At 35.5% G+C, this 18341-nt stretch overlaps 1 protein-coding gene and 1 pseudogene across 24 annotated transcripts in view; one reads left to right on the top strand and one right to left on the bottom strand.

Moving 5' to 3' along the window:
* Positions 1 to 18341, top strand: part of LOC105227111 (ADP-ribosylation factor-like protein 4A) — a 566667-nt gene that overhangs the window by 407486 nt on the left and 140840 nt on the right. For 19 of the 24 annotated variants that reach the window (XR_007423153.1, XR_007423151.1, XR_007423141.1 and 16 more), the window contains one exon: positions 1065 to 6588. Coding sequence is in view for 5 of the 24 variants with exons in the window: in XM_049459664.1 (XP_049315621.1) it covers positions 1065 to 1526 (462 nt within the window). In the remaining 19 variants the exon portion in view is untranslated. Of the gene's footprint in view, positions 1 to 25; positions 129 to 190; positions 491 to 1064; positions 6589 to 18341 lie in introns of those variants that run through there. The other 5 variants (XM_049459663.1, XM_049459662.1, XM_049459660.1 and 2 more) reach the window with 4 other exon arrangements.
* On the bottom strand, positions 14087 to 18319 carry LOC125779201 (probable deoxyhypusine synthase; annotated as a pseudogene).

Raw genomic sequence — 18341 nt, 5'->3', positions numbered from 1 at the left:
ACTGATTTATTATTGCTCATTTCAGATGTACTGATGGCATTCTCTTTGTAGTTGATTCAGTTGATGTTGAGCGTATGGAGGAAGCTAAAATGGAACTTATGAGAACCGCAAAGTGCCCTGACAATTAAGTAAAGTTTAATAACGGGTGATTTTTTTGAAGTTAGGATTTTCATGCATTAGTATTTGACAGATCACGTGGGATTTCAGACATGGTGTCAAAGAGAAAGATGCTCAGTATGCTTTGACATTTCATCATGAATAGACTTACTAACGAGCAACGCTTGCAAATCATTGAATTTTATTACCAAAATCAGTGTTCGGTTCGAAATGTGTTTCGCGCGCGTGTTTTGTTCAGCGATGAGGCTCATTTCTGGTTGAATGGCTACGTAAATAAGCAAAATTGCCGCATTTGGGGTGAAGAGCATCCAGAAGCCGTTCAAGAACTGCCCATGCATCCCGAAAAATGCACTGTTTGGTGTGGTTTGTACGCTGGTGGAATCATTGGACCGTATTTTTTCAAAGATGCTGTTGGACGCAACGTTACGGTGAATGGCGATCGCTATCGTTCGATGCTAACAAACTTTTTGTTGCCAAAAATGGAAGAACTGAACTTGGTTGACATGTGGTTTCAACAAGATGGCGCTACATGCCACACAGCTCGCGATTCTATGGCCATTTTGAGGGAAAACTTCGGACAACAATTCATCTCAAGAAATGGACCCGTAAGTTGGCCACCAAGATCATGCGATTTAACGCCTTTAGACTATTTTTTGTGGGGCTACGTCAAGTCTAAAGTCTACAGAAATAAGCCAGCAACTATTCCAGCTTTGGAAGACAACATTTCCGAAGAAATTCGGGCTATTCCGGCCGAAATGCTCGAAAAAGTTGCCCAAAATTGGACTTTCCGAATGGACCACCTAAGACGCAGCCGCGGTCAACATTTAAATGAAATTATCTTCAAAAAGTAAATGTCATGAACCAATCTAACGTTTCAAATAAAGAACCGATGAGATTTTGCAAATTTTATAACTTTGAATAGAAAAGCTCCTAATTATTATATTTAGGGTGTTCCTGTTCTGATATTAGCTAACAAACAAGATTTACCTGGTGCTCGTAGTCCTAAGGAATTAGAAAAATTATTAGGACTTCATGAACTACTCGTATTATATCCAGCTATTTATACGCAAAATATAAGACCGAGCTCATCATCTACTGGTAGTATTGTGTGTAGCAGCAGTACAGTTAGTATGAATACGTTTGGTAAAACAATGACACCCATATCGCAGCACAACATTAAAATGTTTAGTAACAGTGGTGGAAACAGTAACCAACTCTGTGAATCGTCATCAGTTGGAGAAATAAGAACTGAACAAGGAATTAGTAATACTAGTAATACATACACATCATTTTTGTCGACCGCTCGCGACGAACATTTGTTGTCATGTGGATCCTCACAACCTTCAGTAGTGACAACTCCGACTGCGACAGCTGTTAATGCACTATTCCAGCAAAAAACAATGACTTAATCAATCAGCTATTCAGAACCATCACACCAATTTAAAAGTTGGTATATCCAACTAGCCTGTGCCATAACTGGAGAAGGTTTAGAAGAAGGTTTTGAAGTTCTTTATGAAATGATTTTGAAACGGAGCAAACTCAATAAAATGTTTAAGAAAAAACGGTAATAACTTTGTAAAAATTTTCTTACGATATTTGTTGCAGCTTAGGTTTTCTAAAATTCTATTACATATTCGGAATTTTGAAAAGCCGCAGGGTATACATATGTGCATACTGAGAAATCTTGTGCTATATTCTATACCTAAACATATGTAAAATTGTATATTGAATGCTTTCAATGGCGCCTTCAATCTTGTCTACAGTGTTGTAATTATAGTTCACTAGAATATTTTTGATTAAGTAGCAAATATAATTATACGTAAAATAACTTTTGTATAAATAACAAATGATATATTTGTTGAATTAAATACTAATAATAAGAATATGAACAGTTTTGGAATTGTAAATACAGACTTAAATAAAACATTTTAAATCAATTTTGAAATATTTTCTGTGCATATAATATTACTTAGAATCGAAATGAAACTGTACACAAACAAATTTTGGTTGATGGAAGTTGAATATGAAATATCTGGCACAAAGACTGGGAAATACGAGTTAGGTCAAATCAAAATCATAAAGGGAGTAACGAAACGGTACTACACTTCCTCTATGGGTGTCTTGCTCTATGACAAACCACACATCAAAATCTTGAAATCCATTAGGTACTAATGTCTGAATGTCTAATCTACAAAAAGAGATAAGTAGTTTCATTGAGGGCATGAAATAGTTTCAGCAGTACTATGAATCGTGATATCAGGAAGGACTCACGATAGTGTATCAAATGGCGCATAATTGATTTCGAAGGGGGCGCACTCCAACCTTCCTTTCACCAAAATCCTTTATTTTAGTTAGTGTTAATACTTCGAATTAGAACTTATGGCGGAAGCTACTTGATTCATATAGACGGAGAGGTACTTCTGGCGTATTTGTTTAGTGAATTATCACAGTTCTAGTAGTTTTAAAAATATTGTTTTATTGAAATTGGCAGTGATTATAATCCGATTTCACCCAGTTTAAAACTGTCGACAGAGGCGTTAAAAGATTTAAAAGTTTTAAAGTAATAGAATTTATTGCATTTTTGTGAGTCAATACAATGAGTAAATGTACCGAATGAACAAAAAAAACAGTAAAATTGCAGAATCACCACTATCAATTGTGGAGACATGTGTAGATGTTCACGCAAATGAGGAAAGTTCTCTGAGCGCCATTCACTTCGGAGTGGCAAAAACGATTCTTTAACATATAGTCCAAGTAGAACACCTCCAATGAAAGGATTAAAACAGCCTCGGATGAGAGACCCTCTTTTTTCAGGTTTGCACCTGAAATGTCCGGTCCTTTAAATAGAAAGGTGACGCTGCCCAGCTGGTTGATGTCCTCGTAATAGTAAAAGTTGACATCACTGCCGCTGAAGAAATTCCATGGACGGGATAAGGACTAAGACGAGTAGGTTCTTGTGGCATTTACTACTGTGGCCATATAAAGAAGCGCAAAATCTGTGTAAAACTCGTGGTGGAAGAAAGACTTCTTGGGCGAGTCCTGGTGGATGAACGTCTAGCCACAATCTGCATCAAATATCTCTGATTTGCGCCCACGGAAGAGAAGGACGATGTGTACAAAGATGTCTTCTTTGAACGCTTGGAGTGCATCTATGTGAGCTTCGTTCCCCACGATGTCAAAATCGTACTTGACGACTTCAACGCCAGGGTGGACAAAGAAGGTGCCTTTAGCACAACGGTCGGTAAATTCAGCCTCCATGATGAAACGTCCCCAAATGAGTTGAGGCTGATCGACTTCGGCGGGTCCGAAATATGGTTATCCGTAGTACTAGATTCTAGCAGAGGAAAATTCATCAAGCTACCTGACCGTCTCCGGATCGAAAAGCCACCAACCAAATTAATCAAGTTATGATAGGAGAAAGACACGTCTCCAGTGTTTTAGAAGTGCGTACGCTCCAAGGTCCTAGAATTGACTTGGACCACTATCTTGTTGTACCGAAGATACACACACGCTTCTGTGCAGCAAAAGACCCACGTCAACAAACACAAGACAGGTGCGACATCCAGAAGCTGCAATCACAAGCGTTTCAAGCTTCAAACGTACAGCTGCAACCGTAACGCAAAAGACCAAAGAACAGCTGGTACGACGAGGTACCGCAGTGGAGAGAAAACATCGCCGACCATTTACGGGTTTGTATGGATATCGAAAGTTGAAGAGGAAAGTGAGTCAAATTTGCAGTCACAAATGAGAGAGAGCGAAATGCGTGAGTATGAAGAGATTGAAAAGCTCGAAATTTTTCCGAAAAGATGCGGGGACTTAGAGAAGGTTTCAAGACTGGAGCATGCTGAAATTATGGAGGGAAGACTTCTTCCTCTTGCTGAATGGCAGTGAAAGCATAACAGAAGGAGATGGTGAACGCGATTCCCCAATGAATGACGATGGAGCGGACGTTCCACTGTCCGACCATGGCAAAGTTCGAGTAACAATTACACGCCTTAAGAACAACAAGCGGCAGTTGACCCATAGATCAGCCAAGCTATCCAAATACAGCGGCGAAGAACTGATAGGGAGCATGCACCAGCTAATTTGTAGAAAAATGTTGAGCAATACCAAAAGCTTCGTCAGAATCGGGAAGGACATTTCTGAGCAGTTCGATACTAAACGAGGTTTTAAATAAGGCAAATCCCTATCGTGCGACTTCTTCAATCAACTCCTGGTGAAAATAATTCCAGTTGCATGGCTAAATAGAGAGCGTACAAACTTTTTTAAGAGTGTACAGCTGCTGGCGTATGCTGATGATATTGATATCATTGGCCTTAACAACCGCACCGTTAGTTCTGCTTTCTCCAGAATGGATAGGGAAGCAAAGAAAATGGATCTGGTAGTGAACGAGGGCAAGACGAAATATTAGTCGCTGTTCTTCCGACTAGGCTCTCACGTCACTGTTGATAGTCATAGGGCTTTTCGGTAGTGCAAACTGCTCAGTATGATTAACCCTTATGTGAGCACCCGGGTATACGGGTGTCCACCACCACACCTTTATGCTAGTAATTCGGTGAAATAAAGCTATTTCAGTACTCAAAATTGAAAAAAAAAATTATAGGAAAATGCAAAATATGTTTGAAATTAGGTAACTCGCGGGGACCCACTATATGAAAAACAGTGCAATTATCTGTAAATGATATTCAATACTGATAAATGTTTCAACTAGAAAACTAGGGATAATAAATAAATAATTACATGAATTGGCAACATAAATTTATTGAATCTTCATTAATTATTCAGCACAATCAGGACATATTATTTTTTATATAGAGTGTTCGTCTTTTAGCAATTGGTACAGCTGACTATCAAAAGCGAAGAAAAACTCGAATTCTTCGCTTTTTGGTTGTCAGTTGGTAGTAAACGTGACAAGAACCAGTGACTTCATTCCTACCAGAGCTGTCGCGAGATTCAATTTATTGTTCTGCAACAGTGACAGGGGTGAGCGAAAATCCGAGCACGCTAAGCAGAAAGGTCTCCAATATCGAAGACATTGAAAAACATTGCAAGAGGCAATCTCTGAGTACGTCTATGAGTGGTGTATCAGCTCACCATTTGATCCATTGTGTCAACGCCAGTCTTATATTTATTATGATGAGTAATCATATGAGGTTTTTTTTTACAATTTTCATGAAAGCAAGTGTTTAGCAAGAGGCAAAGTCGTAAAATAATTGTCCATTGTTATATTTCTCTCTCCTTGATTTTTTCTCGAACATATGCGTTTTCAGCATCGCAAATCCACCAAATTTGTATGCCGAATTTAGCGGGTTTCGAAGGAATGTATTGTGTGAATTTTGTGTGCCCACGATAAGGATAAAGCTGCTCATCGATTGTGAAATAAACTTTACCCAAATTTGCATTGAACATTGTCCATAAATCACGAATAGGAGCAGCTTTTTAATTTTCTGTACGTGGTTGACGTGTGTTGGCATCTTTAAAATTAATATAACGCAAAAGAGGTCGAAATCTGTTGAAATCTATCTCAGCACGATAAACAAGATACGAGTTACTCTTCCATGTATTGATGGTATGATCCGTATTCGAATTATTGGCGCCAGAGCAAATCAGAATTCCAATGAACGCATACATTTCTGGCACAGTTACCGAACGCCACGCTCTATTTGCATTAGGACTTTGCGCATTATGATCTTTATAGACCTTAGAGCTTTATGGTTAGTATAGCGAACAATAAAATCAACCATTCCAACCGAGATTATAGTCTTAAATGCATCTTCTATAGACAATGTTTCTGTAGATCTAGCAGGGCCACTGTCGCAAATATTATTTGTCGAATTTCAGGTAGCTTCTTACATCAGACAGTTTTGTCTTTCGCAACGTGTTCATCACCATTTTTTACCAGCTTCTTCCCCTCTCGTCGATACACCTGCGGCTGTGTCGTCCACTTCACTCTCTTCTGACTCACTCCTCCCCTGCCCTTTTGTACGTTTCACTTGCAGTTGCACCATACGTTGCAGGAATGTTCGCTGTGCCAGAGAGTGGAAGCCAATTTTTATCTTCACTATCATCTTCATTTTCTGAGCTCTTATCTTCTTCTCCGAGTAAATTATCCAGATATTCCTTCTTTTTAAAAAGAGTCTAAATTAGCTACCAATAAACAACATCTCAAGCCGCTAATAAAATTTGTGCAGTTTATGGACCCGATACAGTTTCCCTTTCCACCGCACAACGATGGTTTCAACGTTTTCGTTCTGGTATAGAGGTGGTCGAAGATGCGCCACGCTCCGGAAGGCCTGTCGTCGAAAATTGCGATAAAATCGCTGAATTGGTCGAAAGAGACCAGCATAGTAGTCATCAAACCGTTATAAACCATTTGAAGAAGCTTGGAGTCACTAAGAAGCTCGATGTATGGGTGCCACACAAATTGATTCAATAAAAATACCGCAAGACTTTTTTGACAACCTAATATTAAATAATGCAAGTGTTTACGTTATTTAAGTGATTATATTGAATTACTTTGAATATCTGTTCAATTTTATTGGAATATTACTTGTTGGTTAATGTCAAATCAGTTTTTTTTTTATTTGTACAATTTTTAAACACGCTTCAAGTATTTCTAAATTTTTGCATGCAGTAGGATACAATCCTGGGTGGTAATTTGTCGTTTGACATATGTATACAAATTGACAATTCGTTAGCCGTTATAGGAAAACATCAATTGGAAATTGAGTTTAAACAGAAAGATGTGTTGAAGTTTTTAATAATACATATTAGTGTTATTAATAAGTTTATATTGTTTATATTGTGTATAAGTGTTGTTGCTGAAATAAAGCAAGATTAAGGTAAGGTGTATGAATATATTAGAAATATGTCGAATTTTTTAATAAGTTTGTGTTTACAGAAGAATGCCGAAATCTTGTGTTTGCGGATGTGCGGCAGCTGAATCGTTCTCTAAATTCCCATCGGAACGAGAATTAGCAAGGTATTTATTTTGGAATATGTGTTATAGGCCGGGTCGATGTGTGGGGTGGCAAAAAAATCGCCCATTGCTCTATGAAAATCATATTCTAGGGATCAAAATAAGATACTTTGCCGAAGGAACCATACTTCTAAAACGAATTTTGATGTCCCCCAATTTGGGTCGAACTTTTGGGTAGGGGCAAATTTTGAAAAATCCCACTTTAACCCATTTAGAGTGCTCCAATCGAGTCCAAAAGTATGACCGACCCCCATTAGCTTTGGACGGCCGATCCACCCATGTCAGTGGCACACCCCCTGGAACTCCCCTGGGGGGGTTCCCCATACAATCATTTCAAAAAATCACCATTTTTGGTGATTTACATGAAAAAATCAGCTAAAGTGCTATGTCTTTTCTTTATTTTTATTTATTTATTTATAATAATATCTATTTTTTCTCTTAAGAAATTTATTTAGTCAGAACATATGTAAATGAAAAAAATTAATTTAAGTGATGATCTTAAACTAACAATAGACAATAGACAATTGTGTATGAGTATGTAAAATCTCTGGAAACAATTTTTTACATTGGAACATGTAAATGCGATTTGAAGGCAGCTCCATGTGCATGCGGCTGGGTTCCCGAACGCCTCAAAGAGTTCATGCACCATCAACATAATCAGAGAAGACTAACAATGAATACATTTATGATGGAAACTGAAGAGCAAGGAGCAACGTCTATGTCATCAATGCCAACATACCAAGATCCCGATGATTCAACATACGCACCGCCACTGATTCAAGAAGATATGGATAGAAGCACAAGTGCACAATACACAGAGAGATACGATTGTTTTAACTTTGCCTTGGTATGTGACAGATTTGGTGTGCCTGATAGAGTAGCATCAGCATTGGGAACCGCTCTTTTGCAAGAGTTTAAAATGGGAAACCTCTCATCATGGATAAATCGAAAGTTCGCAGAGAAAAAGAGAAATGCAGACAAGAAGTGCTTCGCAAACGGTTAGATGATACCAATTTGTTAGCGTTTTCATTCGATGGCAGAAAAGATGATACTTTAACGATAGATAAAATTGATGAGAAGTATCACTCTAGGATGGTAAAAGAACCTCATCTTGTTATTTTGAGAGAACCCAATTCTGAAGTGATTGGTTACGTAAGGCTGGAACATGAAACCGCTGAATACAAAACAACCAAATTAAATGGTTTTTTCAACGATAAAAATATATCACTGGATACATTAATTGGAATATGCACTGACGGTGAGCCAACAAACACTGGCCCACACGGTGGAATTATACGACGATTCGAATTGCTGTTAAAAAGACCATTGCATTGGACGAACTTCCGTTTCGGCATTTGTTTGAAGCTTTGGATAAATCAACCAGCACTGGACCAAGATCGGCAACCGGAAAACTGAGCCGTCAAATCGAAACTTGTGAAACTCTTCCGGTAAGTTATTGCTATTATTATTATTATTATTATTATTATTATTTTATCTATATATATAAAAGAAAGTTGTGTTAGTTACACCATTTATAACTCAAGAACGGCTGGACCGATTTGGCTGAAAATTGGTGGGGAGGTAGCTTAGAGCCAGAGTAAGGACATAGGATACCTTTTATCTCTTTATGTTAGAATCCAATACAACTCATAAATAGAAAAATTATATTTTAAATCATTAGCATTTGTTCAAAATTTATGTTTGTAAGAATCAATTGAATATATGCGTACAATTTTAAGCAGATTCGTCCTCAAAACTGATACAATTGCTATGTATTAGGAATAGAAGAAAAGGACTGCAACCAAATATGCAGTGTAATAGATTATAACTGGCTCAATAATCAGGCGCTGAGTACGTGCATCTCCAGCGTGCATTTTCCAGCCGCCCTTTTCGTCTTTCCACGCCTGAGAACCGCTTCATCATGTGCAGTATACTAGACTGACTGTCGATTGGACTCCAGTGGAAAATTATGGAGCTATGTTTCTATCACCGACGCAAAAATTCGGCTTTATTCCGATTAGAGAGCACTTAAACACTTCTCAGAATCAAATGTTCGTTGTTTTGGTTGTTTTTGTTGGAGGCACCTACTTTACTCATTTCGCCTGCTTTCAACATAGCAAATATCTTTTCAACGGTGGATTTCCCTGATGCAGACCCCAAATTCAACAGTATTTTCCCAAAAAAGCAATGCTTTATTAACACACGAAATGCTTTATAATCCATTTTTTTGTAAACTAAAACAAGTTGCTTCACATTAATGCTATATCTCATTAACTAATAATTATAATCCAACTAATAGAAATCATATAGATGGTAGTAGTAGTAGAATTATCTATGTATCAGCCACAGTGAAGCGTGGACGGGTACTCTAGTTATTATATATTTTTAGGTGGTGGACGGATTCCAGAGAATTGAGTTGCAAAATATGCCCCCTGCTCCAGAAAAAAAAGAATTTTCCACCGATTCGAAGTACTTATACGACATGGCCCATGCAATTTCTAGCAGCGTGGTTCCGGTGGATCTGGCTAACATCAAACCAGGGAAAATTGTACATTCTCGGTGGCTCACCAAGGCCGCTAGATTATTGCGATTATATGTGACAACGAAAAATCCAGATGCAAATTTAAGAATTCTGGTTGAATTTATAATTAAATGTTATGTGCCAATGTACTTCAATATCAAGTATTACAGCTCTGTCGTGTACGGCAGTGCATTATTTTTCAAGTTCATTGGTTGGTCACGATTTCTAGAACCTCGCTTACGCAAAATTGTCAATCAAGTAATTAATGATCATTCATATTATGCGCATTCGGAAAATATCTTGTTATCAAAGTTGTTTGATGATAGGAAAGAAAAGCGCGACTGTGCCATCAAGAAAATTCAACGCTATCGAACCGATGTTGACGAGCCAATGGAACTTAGAGTTGATCAATTGAATGACATAAATATCGTATTTGAACCACCATTCACGCTAGGCATTCCGTACGATACATTGAAAGAATATTTAAATCAAGATGATCCACCGTTTAATAATCCAAAAATTCCATCACACATACAAGGAACGGAACGACATGTTCAATTGCTAGCTAGCGTTTCCAAACATGCGAAATTGCCCAGTTTTGAAAGTAAAAAAGACTTCAAACAATAATTTTTTTTAGTTTCTTTTCTATAACTCACTTAAATTTCTTTTTTCATTTACATATGTTCTGACTAAATAAATTTCTTAAGAAAAAAAATAGATACTATTATAAATAAATAAATAAAAATAAAGAAAAAACATAGCCATTTAGCTGATTTTTTCATGTAAATCACCAAAAATGGTGATTTTTTGAAATGATTGTATGGGGAACCCCCCAGGGGAGTTCCAGGGGGTGTGCCACTGGCATGGGTGGATCGGCCGTCCAAAGTTAGTGGGGGTCGGTCATACATTTGGACTCGATTGGAGCACTCTAAATGGGTCAAAGTGGGATTTTTCAAAATTTGCCCCTACCCAAAAGTTCGACCCAAATTGGCGGACATCAAAATTCGTTTTAGAAGTATGGTTACTTCGGCAAAGTATCTTATTTTGATCCCTAGAATATGATTTTCATAGAGCAATGGGCGATTTTTAAATCGACCCGCCCTAATGTGTTAGGTATTTTAGTGACATTTGGGTGAATTTTTATATATATTCATATATATGTACATTCATCAAATATTTAAGGGGCTATACCAGTGTTATCCACGGAAAATTATACGAATTTCGAGATTTTTTAAAGAAAGTACTCAATCGAATATTTCGAAGTTCTTTGGACATAATAAGGTTTATTTTCGGCTATATTTTAAGTTTTTTTTACAAAAATATTGAAAAATAGCGAAGTTATGTGCTGTCTTCGGAGGTTCCGAAAAAAGTGTCTTTTTTTAGGTAAACAATTGTAGTTTTTTCAATGGAAAATTGACAATTTTCAACCAATCAAAAAGATCGTAGGTCATTGTATAGTAAATAATATACTATAGAATACTCAGTTTCAATTTGAAGCCGATTGGTCAATATCTCGTTGAGTTATGATGTCAGCAATTTTGAAAATGTCGTTTAAACTATCAAAACAAAAATGAAAAAAAAACGATTTTTTGAAAGTGTCTCACTGGTATAGCCCCTTAATGCATATTATTTCTTATGCATACATAAAAGTGTGCATTATAAAAATTGAAAATCTCTTTTTTATTAATTCAAAAACATTTTTTTGCCGCATGTGTATTATCTACAGGCAGCCTTTCCACCAATACAAATTACCCAAGTCAAGTGGTTATGTTTTTTTCGCGACGGCCTACGGAATACAGTTGTAGTTAAGAACTTTTTTTAAGTATAATGAAAACTATATTAGTTTTAATAAGGTTAAAGAACAAATGGCTTACAATATTTTTGTTACGAAAGTGTTTAATTATAAATATAATTAATTAAGTAAATATTATAATAATTTATAAGAGCGTAGTTATACAAAATATGACTACGTCTTACTTTTAAATTATCAATGCCATAAATATATTAATTACTTAAGGTAATTCATTTTGTTAAACCTTAAAAATTAGTCGTAGATAATACAATATGATAGTTTTTAAAAGATAAGTTTTTTTGTATGAAAATAAACTTATAAATAGTTTATTAAAAATTTCGGCGACGTTTTAAATGATGCCTCTAAAGGTTGGTTCACTTCATGCATTCATTTAATGCTTTTCATGCGTTTTAATTTTTTTTTTTGCACCATTTTAATTTTTATTTAAAAAAAAAAACTAACCAAGATTTGTTTGTTTTATACTAACCATTTTGCTTGCATATTCTTTCGTTAAATTTATGAAAATTTTAGGCCAGGAAAATGGATGGATCTTTTGGGGGTAACAGACGCCCCAAACAAGGAGCTATTCGCCTGCCAGCGCCATTTCTCGTTCCGGATGAGGAACAAATTAAGGTTAAGTAAAGGGGCAGTCCCCGATAGTAATTTGTATGCACCCACAGTGGATGTAATTACAAAAAATAATTTAGTGTTTGGAATTGGTAGCTTAGTCGAACAGACGGACGCAAATGACGGGGTAATTCGACTAGGGCCTGAGGATTTTACTGCTCAGGAGCAGGGTTTTGATTATTTTAGGGAAACAGAAAAAGCTAGAGCAGAAGTGATTCATTTTGGGGTTCGATGTCAGGGGACCCAAGCCGAATCACATTTCTGCGATGGTTCCTTCAGTCATCAAAATTTGCCAAGAACAACTTGACAATGCGATGAATCAAATTTCATTATTAATGAAATCAATTAGAGAAAAAGAACAGGAGATATTAGAGCTAAAATCCAAAGAGATTATTTAATTAACCAAAACCATATTCATCCCCAAATTGATGATATTTGTGGCAAATTACCACCACATCTCGCAATATGTGTCAGAAATAGTGTAAAAAAAATACCTCTCGCAACCCTTCAGGTCGCAGATATAGTAAAAATATGAAGACTATAGCCCTTAGAGTAAAATTCACATCTCCTTTGGCCTATAGATATTTGCGACCCTTTTTTCATTGGTCTTCTACAACCACTCTTTCAAAATTTATAAAAGGTTGGCCAGAAATCCTGGATGCTCATTTTGCAGCATTAATTCCCTGGAGTTGCGTAGCCGAGACTTTAGTAATGAGGAGAAATACATTTCATTGTGTTGTGATGAAATTTCATTGAAAACTCATTTGAAATATGATAGGTATAGGGATTTTATAGCAGAATTGGAGGATTATGGGGATGAAAATTGCACGTCCAGGATAGCCAACAGTGTTTTTGCAGTAATGATTCAAGGCATTGGAGGCAACTCCTGGTCTCAACCAGTTGCATACTTTTTCGTCCATAATTCTTGTAAAGAGGATGTGGTTCGGAAGTATGTTTTTGAAGTGATTGAGAAACTCCAGGGAATAGGTCTTCAAACCTCTCAATTAGTCTGTGTTCAAGGATCCAATTTTGTTAATTTTGCTAGAGTAGTGGGGATTATAGATGATAGGCCCTATTTTGAAATTAATAGTGAAGAAATCGTATTCTTTTATGATTCTCCTCACCTGTTAAAGTGTACGAGAAATTGTATTGAAAACTTCAAAAACCATATACAATTTCGTGGGCGTTCTGTAGATTGGAAAGATATAGTTCATTTCCATGAACAGGATTTACAACATGATATTCGATGTGCGCCAAAATTGACTTCCGCATATTTAAAGCCCAGTACTTTTCAAAAAATGAATGTACGTTTAGCTGCCCAAATCTTTAGCAATACAGTTGCTAGTGCAATGTTAGCCATGTATACAACGCACAGTGGTTCCATTTGTATGGAGGATAGCGACAAAAATAGTTAGAATAGAGATACTGACCTGCAATATACACAGCATATTTCTGTTCATGCAAGTACGATATTCTGAATTTTGTTCCAATTCCTGGATTTATTATTAATAAATAGAAAGGAAAACAGATGTGGCATTTAATTTTATAAAATTAAACAATTTATTTTTTACAGTTCGAATAAAATTTTTATTAATTTGGAAGAAAAATAAGGACGTTGTAAACCTCAATAAAAAATTCCTTTACGTAATTAGTCTTCCAACAATTCTATTGTAGATTTTAATAATGCGCTTTTCTTTTTGCATGGCAATTTTCGTTGACCTGTAATAAATGGATCTGAGCTCAACAATAACATATTAAGTAAATCCGTATTTGTTGCAATTCGAGAAGTTTTCCTCGTATGTTTTAGCCTATACCTCTTAATATCCTTGTTTTTGGCTTCCGCAGCTTCCTCTGATAGTTCTCCAATGGATATTATTGCACTTTCGATGACTTCGGAACCATGCACTAGGATCTTGTGAACTGAAGGTGGAAGATAGAACCAAGGGTACTTCTCTACAAGCCCTTTAGCAGTTTCAATTTGATGTACAAAATACACTTTGAAACTAAAAAGTTAGGTTAGTTTAATGAACTTTATTTAGAAACCTGCAAATCCCTGCACATGAACTTAATATTATTTTAAACTATATACTTTTATCAACATTTACACACTAATCCGGTCACTGCATTCGGTTGACAAAGTTACTAAATCTCCAAATACATTTAACAAAGAACAACAAAACTGAATCAAAAAGACACTTCATTAAAATTTGTTATTCTAAAAACAACAGCACAATTTAAAAACTTGTTATTACTGAAAAATAATACTATTACCATCTACTTTAATTTCCATTATCAGTATTTTTATTTAGACACTTTTTTAAATTAAACTTTTGCAGTTGAATGTACACGTTGCGTTCGCTTTTATTTTTGTCAACTATTTACTTCTGTGCAAGGCCATACATTAGTTGCTTTCACTCAAGAAGTTCCGTTAGAATTAATCAAAACAAACTCAAAATACATAAATTTGATGGCATATGCAACTATTTATTTAGCTACAAGCCCAATATATAAACATAGACTTTTGTATTTTTGTCGTATGGGAGGAACCACCGTGCAACGGGTCACTATACAACGGGTTACTTAAATACGTACATGTTTGGTCGAGATATCACAAATATATTTTCGTTTATCTTCTTAACATTCGCAGTTTAAGACGATTGTGGCGCATATTGTGCCTGGGAGGGATTTGAATATATAATACTAAGACAAGAAGACTTTGCCAAGACGATCTAGAACACTACTTCGGACAGATTAGGAAAGGGGGAGGATTGAACACAAGAACAACTCCTTCTATGTTTTCTGACCTTTTCCGCCAATTTTGGGGCCTTAGATATGTATGTCAAATTTGTGACACGTGGCAATTGTGAATATCTGCAGGGTAGAGATTTAGAGCTATTTTCTTTCAATACCTTTGAAAGGGTATGTAATGACCCTTTGATTCAGGAAAGTTCTTGGCAAACATTTCAAGGTTTGCCAAGACCGTTCTTAGATAGCCCCTATAATTTTAGGAATTGTATCGAAATCGATGTAATTGAAAGCGATTTCCTACAGCGAAATTCATTTGCATATTTTTTTGTGGTTATATAAAATGTATTATGAATATTTTAAATTGCATAAAAGTTCACGACCTTTGCCACTTTTTGAAAAAGATCAGATCCCTGAAGACGCATTCACTTTTACAAAAGAAAAAGTGTACGATTCGTCAAATCTGGTAAAAGCTCCTGAACCCTTCATAGATTTTTTGAAAAAACTTGATGCAATATTGAATGATAATGTTGATTCTTGTTGTCATCTTGTAGGATTTTCAAAAAAATTACATAGTATGATGGGAGATGTAGAGCCTTTTTATTGCTGCGAAAATTCACAACCCGACATTTAAATACCTTTTTATAAAAAATAGAACATATTTTTCTTTAAGAATTTTTAATAGGCTGGCAGCCAGCCCTCATTTTCGGCACATCAAATTTTTGTGCATTTCATTGCATAGGTAACTACCTCCCCCTTCTAAAAGTTAGTTTCTGTATTTTAATGTATTTAATAGAATTACAGGATTTTGGATGCATCTATTGTGGGAGCTTATTAAATTATTTTGTGCAATATTTTTATTTAAATTGTTATGTAAATTATTAATTATGTTTATTTTAAGTTATAAAGGTGAAAATAGGCCTACCGGGGAACCGAACACCTAAAAAAAGCGCCTAATTGCAAACCTCAGGGGTGGTGTGGAATATGCAAAACTTAAAGATTCAAAAATAAATTATTAAAAATGTTTATAATGTTAATAAAATTTGTTTAATTTCGTTATATGAGAAATACATATGCCAATAAATTAAGTTAACAGTCCTTGATCAAATATAAATATAGATCTTCTGGTGACGAAGATCGTAAGTCGTTATTGACTAAGCTTTATTAATTAGTTCGTTTACCATTACAAATTAAAGTCCACAAATTTGCATTTTTTCCAATTATTTATTATTATGGTTCGTTTTCTTTTTTTGCATTGAAATGTCTTTTAACAAAAGTCTCACCAACAATCAATGGCACTACTAAACTAGCTTCTGCATACACCTTAACTGGTGAAGCTTCTTTCTTTATTTTACCCCAAGAAATAGCCTCATCTGGTCAAGCACCACTGTCACTGCCATCGAATTCCGAAGCTGTGTTAATAAAAACGGAATAATCGGCTCCATTTCTCATCAAATTCGCATTGCATATGTGATGCTTTATAATACCGCCACCAATTATAATCATTCCCGATTTGGTGGCTTTCACAGCCATAAAGTTTAGACGTCGCAAATCGGACAAAATATCTACCACTAATCCGGGGTGTCGGAAAGAGTGGAAATACATCATGTCACCTAGGCTACCATCTGTAAGCGCAGAGCAAAACACAGGTATTTTATGGTTCGCAGTCCGGTTGTATATTGAGCTGGTGTCGTTTATCCTTTCCCCAAGTCGTTGTATAATACGAGAAGGAGACCAAATCATACCTTTCGTTTTTTGCTCTTCAACCATTTCATCAAGTAGCGGCATGAGCCAATCGAACTTGCAGTAGTTATCGTTCGGTACAAGCAAATTATCTATACGATTTATACCACGATCCCGTAAATCTCGGCCAGATTATTCGAATGATCCCATGTACGTGGGTGCTAGGCACCCCGCCACCCGCTGTCGTTACTACACAATCCACCATTTGGTGTTCAACGAGGAATCGTAATGTCTCCCGTAATCCCGACGACACTAGGTTAGATGTGAATCCAAGGAATATTGTACAGTTATATTTTCGTCTAATGAATTCATCCGTTTCATGCAAATCGGCTTCTTCAGGTTCCAACGGCTGCTGCCTACAATCAAGCCCAGAATATTTTAAAATACATAAACTTTTCCATAAAAAAATAGTTACATTACCATTAGATTGATTTCTCTTATTGTCAACCCAAGATTAGTAGCTTGAAACCCCGTATTAACATACGACTCAAATAATTTTGAGTAATCAATTCCTTGATTCCAATCATAGCCCCGCACGATGGGTGTGTTTTCCGTGTGTTTTTTCACTTTGTTTAAGTACCGCTTCCTTGGCGATATCTGGTTCAACGGACATTTTCTATTGTATAAAACATATGTTCACTCCAATTATTAAACTTTAAATAAAATATTTAGTAACTTTATACAAACTTAACTTTGTTTTGATTTAATTTGAATGTTCGAATATGGAAAGCTGCACCTTTTATGTTTTCTGTCGGTCAAATATAAACAAATACATTCTGAAGAAAACTAACCACCGAGAAATCTAAAAACAGGGCTGCATTTTATTACTAAGAACTCACTACAAAAAGAATATCTGAATATCAGTAAATGATATTTTTATTTTAAATCACCTATTAGTAAATACGTAACATTAATTAATAATTTTCTTTTATATTAAGCAACAATATTTATAGGTTTTGTTATTTAATAAAATAAATTTGCTAAGCCTCAATTTATACAGCACTGCATTGCTACCACTGAAAATCCAAGATGACCGCTATTCACCCGCCCCAGAAAGCTACCACGAAAAGGTTAACTACTGTATATACTGTGATCAAAAGTTCGAAAAAGCTGATCTGTCACAGCTAAAACGCGCAACATCAAAGAAATATTGGTTGCAGTTAATTTTGGCGTAAAATTCATTTTCATTGGTTGGTTATTTAAAGTTAATTTCTTTTTTATTTATTATAACTTTTAATAAGGATAAATATTGTGTTCATTTTAACTACATATAATATTTAATTCAATTCGGATTTGATTAATAAATTGTAATAACGGCTAATATGTCATTGTAAGTAGTGATTTGATTTGAAAAATTTGTGTGATTTGTATGTATTTAATACAAATTGTGTTTTTTTTAATTTATTAGATTAGACAACGACGAAGTTCCAACAAGCACTTTGAAGCTGCTAGTGAGAGTCCAGCTGGACATGGAAGGAGAATTTTCAGTAGGATAATAAAAAAGTCATTTCTGAAGGGCCAAGTTCTTCGAGAGATGCAGAAAGTTCAGCCGGACTGTAATAAAATAAGGGAAGAGATTTCCCGAAAATTTCTGAACTTATTGACCACCTTTAAACGCATCAAACAGCGGAAAGATAATTAAATTTTACATTCAATGTTAAAATAATATTCTCTATACTTGTGACATTAATACTAATTATATTTTAATGTGGAATAAATTAAGGGTCTGATCGACTTGAAAACTTTTTTTTATAAAACTACCTAGATCTTACATTTAATTTTAATATATTGATCTCCAAACTTGTTAAATTAATACT

Source organism: Bactrocera dorsalis, chromosome 6 (assembly GCF_023373825.1).
Source record: "Bactrocera dorsalis isolate Fly_Bdor chromosome 6, ASM2337382v1, whole genome shotgun sequence".
NCBI lineage: Eukaryota > Metazoa > Arthropoda > Insecta > Diptera > Tephritidae > Bactrocera > Bactrocera dorsalis.
The sequence above is the reverse complement of the archived record's forward strand: the minus strand, read 5'-3'. Positions and strand labels throughout refer to the sequence as shown.